The sequence below is a fragment of the Primulina huaijiensis genome, chromosome 7 (assembly GCF_012295235.1).
Source record: "Primulina huaijiensis isolate GDHJ02 chromosome 7, ASM1229523v2, whole genome shotgun sequence".
In the NCBI taxonomy this organism is placed as follows: Eukaryota; Viridiplantae; Streptophyta; class Magnoliopsida; order Lamiales; family Gesneriaceae; genus Primulina; species Primulina huaijiensis.
Window position 1 is genome coordinate 7086876 of NC_133312.1, and position 6760 is coordinate 7093635.

Genomic DNA, 6760 nt, shown 5'->3' on the forward strand with positions numbered 1-6760 from the left:
CATCTCATTAAAATTGATTGATTTAACATTTAAATCTAGATCCAAATCCGTAATGGATTAATCTGAACTAAATTGTCCCCAATTCCGATACTGAAAGGGAAAAAAAAATCAGAAAACCCTAAATCTGAAAGTGAAAGGAATGACCTTACAGACCAATAGAAATGGGTGTCAGAACCCCATGTGAGTGTGGCCCTTCCTCCTTTAAAGAAACCACAAAATGAGACAAAAGAGTCCCTTAAAGTAAACCTTTAATGATACCATCAAACAATACCCTTGTCTATTTTTTGCCTTTCTTTTTCTTTTTCTATTTGAGTTAGTAACTTTTCTCTACTTTCTAACTATGATTCAATAATTTATCAAAAAGAATTGAAACAAACATATATGGCTTAATGTATTGTAAAGCACACCATTCATCTTTTCTATAAATAAAATGATGAATGATGATATGACCTTAAACCAAGACTATAACAGTCTCATCAAAACTGAAATCGTTTCACGGATTAATTTTGAAAACATAATAAAAACTTAGGACTTATCGAAACTGTGGGTTTTAGAATCGTGATTAAGCCAAGCTTGGGGAGAAGCTATAAATGATGATTCAAAGAGATGATATAATGAAAAGCTACATGGAGCATGAGGAACTAAAAAAGAGTGACAGGAAATCTTGCTTTTAGGCAGGCTCCACTTGCTCTATCAAATATATGCCCCTTTTGGAGTGGTGAATCAGCCTGAGTTGTTACCCTTGGGTTTTAACTCTTTTAACCCAACTGGGATTCGCACGCACGGATTTCCTTAATCATGCATATCATAACTCATCTTTCTTTCTTTTTCATCCAAAAGCATTGCTTTCTCAGTTAAGAAAAGTTGCTTCTTAGTTCAGGCAATGCTTTCTAATTGACAATTAAACACATGTGATTTAAGTGCTTCTAAAGATATTAGTGTTGGGCGTAGTTGTGATATAATATCACTGCCCACATCGACTCCATAAACAATTTGTTCACACAGATAAGATTTCCAGTTCTCCAGTGTAGCATTTTAGAATTGAGTTTCCATCTTGAACCACACAGCGCAGCGACTCCGCCGTTAATCAAACCGGATGGCGTGTTCCATATTCGTATTATAGATTGAATTAAAGTGCGTAAACCAAATGTTGGTTGGTGGTTAAAACCATGGGACACTCCATTTTTTTCCCTTCACAAGGGGAGCGTAGGTAACTCAGTTGCAACCAAAATGAGCCAAAGATAAATATACATAATAGAGAAGGTAAAAACAGGTAGATGGAGGTAAAATTTCCATTCTACGATGGTAAGTAAGAGTTGTACTCACTACTTGCTTTTGATTGTTATATGCCAAGAGTTGTATGTGGTCCACATCACACACTACTACAGAGAAGGGTACAGATAAATTAACAAAGACATACCCCACTCTCATAAATCAGTTCATATGTCTTTTACTCCTGCATTATATATTGATGTTAAGTAGTATATGGTATTGCATAATTTGATGATGACAATAATCTTGAGGAAATCTTTTCACGGGTCTTTTTTTTCTTCTGTTGAGGCTATGGATTTTGGCTGTACATGTAGAGGACATTTTTAACTTCCTCGTATAAGTTACTCAAACTTTCTGCATCAATAAATATGAAAAGGCAAATATCAAGAAACAAGAAACTGTATAACTAGTAATCTTCAGTCAAGTTGATTGAAAAAATGGTGTTATATTGTACAGCGTGAAGGTCCCAAGAGCGATGTATGATAGATAAACAGTAGGGGCAAACAAGGAAAAACGGGAGAGCAGGGTAATTCGGGCTGAGAAGGGGCGATTTGATGCAATAAGGGATTGAGATTAGAACTTTTAAACTACGACATATAAAATTTCAAATTTAATACGTCCTACTAAAGGGTAATACGCATCTGCAGCATTGATAAAGTTATATATCATGCGCTAATCAAACTTTTTGTTACATTTTGTGCAAAATCTCTATGCAGCTTTATGTGAATGTACTCTACATTGTTAGATATATTGATTGGTTATCCGTCCCATATCTTGTTATAAGGTATGTGGTACATTTATCCCCTGTATTATATGTAGCACCAGTTAAGAGCAGAAAATAAATGTTCTTAAGATAAGTGGTCTTACCAAGCTAAGGTAAATCCTGCTTGTGAATGCCCTGATCAGCTCTAACACCTACATTTTAATGGCCGAGGGTTCAGTCAGTCTTTTGAAGTTAAATTCATTAAATGGCGAAGCTACGGAGCCAAAGAAAATGAGTTAAAGGCGAAAAGTACCTAGGCATTTGAAAGTAACATGGCTTGAGGGGAGCCATGGTGAGGGGAGAACTGTTGGGGAGCATCGGGGGAATGTTAGAAGATGTATTTGTAACATGTATGTTATCATCAGCTTCATTGAAAGCAGGGAAGAAAGCAGACTGATTTTCAGCAGCTAATTTTGTAGGAGAAGCAAAAAGGTTATCCGGAAGAGAGTAGCCCAAGCTGTTTTCGCAATAAAAAAAACTTAGAAGTAGCTAGTATAAAAAAATAAAGATTACAGGCAGAAATTTTAATGGTTTCGATTTATCAAAAAGACAGTTTGAGTATTTCAGTAGGATAATCCCACGTTTCATTGAAATAAACTCGTCATACCTTTCAGAGGGATCAGAATGATCGGATTTTGTATGCTCTTTCTTATTGACACTATCAAAAGTGTTGTTAGACAAAGATTCAGTTTCTTCCACCAAATTGAAATCATCTGTTACGGTATGAAATTTAGCAGCTCCTTGGCCACTAACAAACTCTGCAAGAAATACAAAATGACCACCTATTATTCGGCAAAACAATAAAAAGTTGAGCTTAAGTCATCCATTTCTTAACATGCAAATATAAACACATAATGTAAAGTATGGATTTACGTAGCTAACCTCTTGAAACATCCTGATTACAGGCACTAGAAGAAACATTAAGATTATGATTTATCAGCATCTGAGACTGTCTGGGAGAGGAAATCGGGAGACCGGACGGAAGGCTTGGCACAAAACGGTGTCCATGCTGCTGATTTTTTAGGTCCATTAGTTGTAAATTCATCATCCTTCTTCCTTGGAGTTCCACAGCATGCTGTAATTCTGTCTCTTGCTCCAATTTTCTTCTGAGCATAGTCTCTTGGGAACTTAGCAACATCCTAGGTCCTGCAGAAAAAAAAAAAAGAAAAATCATGTAAAAAATATACTCGCTTTTTCAGGATAACAAGAAACCATCCATTTGCACATACCAAATGGGACGTCGAAGTGTTCTCTAGAGTCAAGCTCAGTTGGGCTCAAACAAGATGCATATTCCCCTATCTCCATGTGCTGATGTTTGTTCCTACAATTGTCGATAAAAAATGGAACTTCAATACTGGGTCAACATTGGGAATCATCACAACGAAGAAGATTGAGTGAAAAGAGTACTTGTCCGAAACTTTTCCCTTTTCTTTGTACGGTTTGACAAGCACACGAGAATCACAAACGAAATGAGGATTCCCTTTTGCCAAAATGAGCTTCACAGTCTCTGGGAAGACAAATGTAACAAATCCAAACATTCGCTTTTGCTGATACGGAATCCTAACATCTTGCACTGGTCCAAACATACTTCAAATCAAGAAGATCAAAGCATCAATAAAACAGACCCTAGAACGATCCTTACGAATCAAAGTATTAAACAAAAGCAAAAGAAATCACTCACCTAAAGTAGTTCGAAACATCCTCCTCCTTAAACGTGCTATCAGCTGGAAATGTTAAGTAAATCTGTCGAGAGTTCGAACTTGAACCAGCGCCCAGACCCATCGGTGCAAAATCGTTCCTCTCAAGCCGAAACCTATTAAATTTCTGGAATTCATCTCCCATCATCAATGCAGTAGCAGCCGATCTATCGAGCATGAATGTTGAATATGAGAAATTATGTTAAACTAGCTCAAACCAAACACCTCAAGTCATCATCCCAACAGTCACATTTCAACTACCAACATAAGCTATTTGAGAATACAATTCCAAATCTACGAGAAAACAGAAGTTTCACACAGATGTATCTCGTAAAAAGATCTCAAGGTAAGATACAAATTAAAATATGCAGTAGAAATGAATTATTAACACAACAACATACAATTTGGAAACCAGGATATGTATAATGAAACTAATAATAGTTAACCAGAAGTATACATCAGAACATAGCAGCTTCTCAAGATTCACGAGCACATATAATGAATAAGAAACTAGTCAAGGTTCATAAAAATTTGAGAAAAGAAAAATCCAAGAATTTTACCTCTGGTTCTCATTCAGAAAGTTCATGCCCTTGTTGTAAGCAAACGGGTAGTGAGCTCCAGAAGCCATTAGAGCAAATTTCTGCTGCTGACGAGCCTTCATTCTCAATAACTCATCGAAACCTGAAACGCTCTGGCCTGGAGACCCTACTTCAATTGCTTCACCACTACCAATATCACTGTGCAAGAACTTGCAAGTAGTACCGTTCTTGCAAAAACCCCTCGCGAAGTACATGCAAGGTCTCCACCCAAATCCACTTCCACCACCTCCTTCCTCGAGATTTGCAAGAAATGAAGCATCATTCACAGAGCAACTCCTCCTGTGGAATGGGTTAGAGTGAGGCGAAGGAACGCTGCTGACATCCTCACCATATGGGTAAATCAGCGAATCACTCCTTCCGCTAGGACTCATTATCGGATCCACCAGAGGGTCATCAACAAACAAAAGCTGATCTTGAAGTTGATTGTGCACCCCACCAGTTCCACCACTCAGAATATCATCATTAAAGTCCTTTCCTCCATAAAAATGCAAACTTGGCGAACGTGAACCATTATTAGCACTGGTAGCACCAGCATTCGAGCCATTCACAACAGCAGCATAAGAAATAGGCCTCGGGCTGCTTCTTGGGAAAGACCCAGAGGGAGGAGAAGGATTGCTCAAATGAAATCCATTGTTTGGCACCAAGATTCTAGGTGAAGTTTGGGGAAATGGGCAGTTCGACCCAACAGAAATTGACAGAGGGGCTGAAGGGTTCACACTCGGGCTACTCGCAGGAATCCCCAGAACAGCTTTCGCTTTGTTAACGTAAGTTGACAAAACCGCTTCAGAACCAAACGCTAATCTTATCATCTCCTTCTCACCTTGGTCTTGTATCAGTATAACCCCCATGATTCTTGAAGCGTTTTCCGGATCCAAACTCTGAATCCTCGACATCACTATCTTTGTGGCCTCAGATGCATCCATGGAGGCTTGTTTTCTCTACTATAACTGTGTCTTTCCACTGTCACAGTTGTAGAATCCAGCGGGAACTCCACCGAAGAAAGGGCTTTTGTTGGACCTTTTGCAGTGCCCCTCTCTCCTCAGAAGAGAGAAATGGAAGCGAATAGTAGGGTTTTAAGCAGTTTGCGCAGGATTAAAGAAGCTTTTCAGGGACCGAGGAAACCGAGAGTGAGAGTGAGAGTGAGAGGGAGAGGGAGAGGGAGGGGCGTGTGTGTTAAATTTGGGAAATTATTAGGAATGACGGTGGCAAAGATTAATCCTACGCTGTAAAAGGTGAGTAACGATAATTGGTGCTTATATTTGGCTAATCATTGTACATATTAATTACATTCGAGAATTATTATTTTACATTTTACATATATTTTTATTTTTTATCTTAAGGATGATAAATATTTTGGACATTTGTTTAAAAAAACTTTTGGATATAAGATATATCTTCTCAAAAAAAATTTATGAGCGTTAAGGAGATGAAATGTAACGACCGAAAAATCAATCTATGTAAACTGCATACATGTAAAATTATTTTAATTGTTTTGTTTAATTGCTTTTAAATACTAGCATGATATTTTTATACGATTAAATGTATGATTACATGATTAAATGATAATATGACATGATTACATGAAATTAAGGATTTTACACGAATATTCGATAATAGGCAGGGGAAAGGAGACCGGGGACGACCAAGGCAAGAATGTTTATTTTTATTTAAAAATGTGCAAGGCTTCCTAATATGATTTAAAAATGATTTAATTTTCTTAAAAATGTTGGAGTTCGAATTATTTTACTAGACGAGCTCGATTTCTGTCCGAGAAATTGGTTTTGGGCCAATAAATTATTTTAAAAATACCAAATGCGATATTTTCGAAAACGAATTTTTATAGATTATTATTTTACAATTAAATAAGGGCAATTGAGCCTAATTAATCTAAATTAAGTAGGCCTAATCACCTCTAAGAAAACAAGCCCAAACCTAAGCCCAATTACATGTTAATTAAAATACATAAATAGCGTTTTAAAGTTTTCTTTCACCATAATTCTTTCCCATCAGCCGTTTTTCACACACAATACACACACTAGAATTTCGAAAAATAGGAGGTAGAAAAGCTTGTGTTATTCGTCATCCGTTCGTCTTTCCTCGTCGACGATTGAAAATTCGAGCGTTATAAACGCAAAGGCACGTTCCTAAACTTTTTTATACATCATACAAATCATATTATTCATGATTTAATTGTTTATGCATGAAAAATATGATTGTTCGATTATTTTTATGGTAGATCATATATTTTAAAAAACACGACGATTTTACGTTATTATGAAAAACGTTTTTTTCCAGCAGACGAGCTACCAATACATGATAAAATATCAATGATTTATAGCCAAAACATGACAATATAATTGAGAAAACAAGCTAGAACCATAGGATGAATTTCAGAAAAGGAGTCGTGGGTCTTTGTTGGCTTGTTCAAG

The 6760-nt window shown here is 36.8% G+C and overlaps 1 protein-coding gene across 5 annotated transcripts; it reads right to left on the reverse strand.

The window, feature by feature from the left end:
• Positions 1–293: 293 nt before the first annotated feature.
• On the reverse strand, positions 294–5535 carry LOC140980932 (zinc finger CCCH domain-containing protein 53-like). 5 transcript variants are annotated; one of them, XR_012176009.1, is made up of 10 exons: positions 4293–5535; positions 3717–3899; positions 3443–3622; positions 3265–3356; positions 2918–3181; positions 2643–2793; positions 2430–2492; positions 2289–2339; positions 2140–2201; positions 294–1626 (listed from the first exon to the last, which is right to left on the reverse strand). XR_012176009.1 is itself a non-coding variant. In XM_073447055.1 (10 exons), the coding sequence occupies exons 1-9, from the start codon at positions 5252–5254 to the stop codon at positions 2181–2183; spliced, it is 1953 nt and encodes a 650-aa protein (XP_073303156.1). In that variant the 5' UTR covers positions 5255–5535; the 3' UTR covers positions 294–1626; positions 2140–2180. The 5 variants fall into 5 exon arrangements, 3 of the variants coding, with proteins under 3 accessions (XP_073303156.1, XP_073303155.1, XP_073303157.1); XM_073447055.1 differs by having other exon boundaries at positions 2140–2187; XR_012176008.1 differs by having other exon boundaries at positions 2289–2492; positions 4293–5534.
• Positions 5536–6760: the final 1225 nt, after the last annotated feature.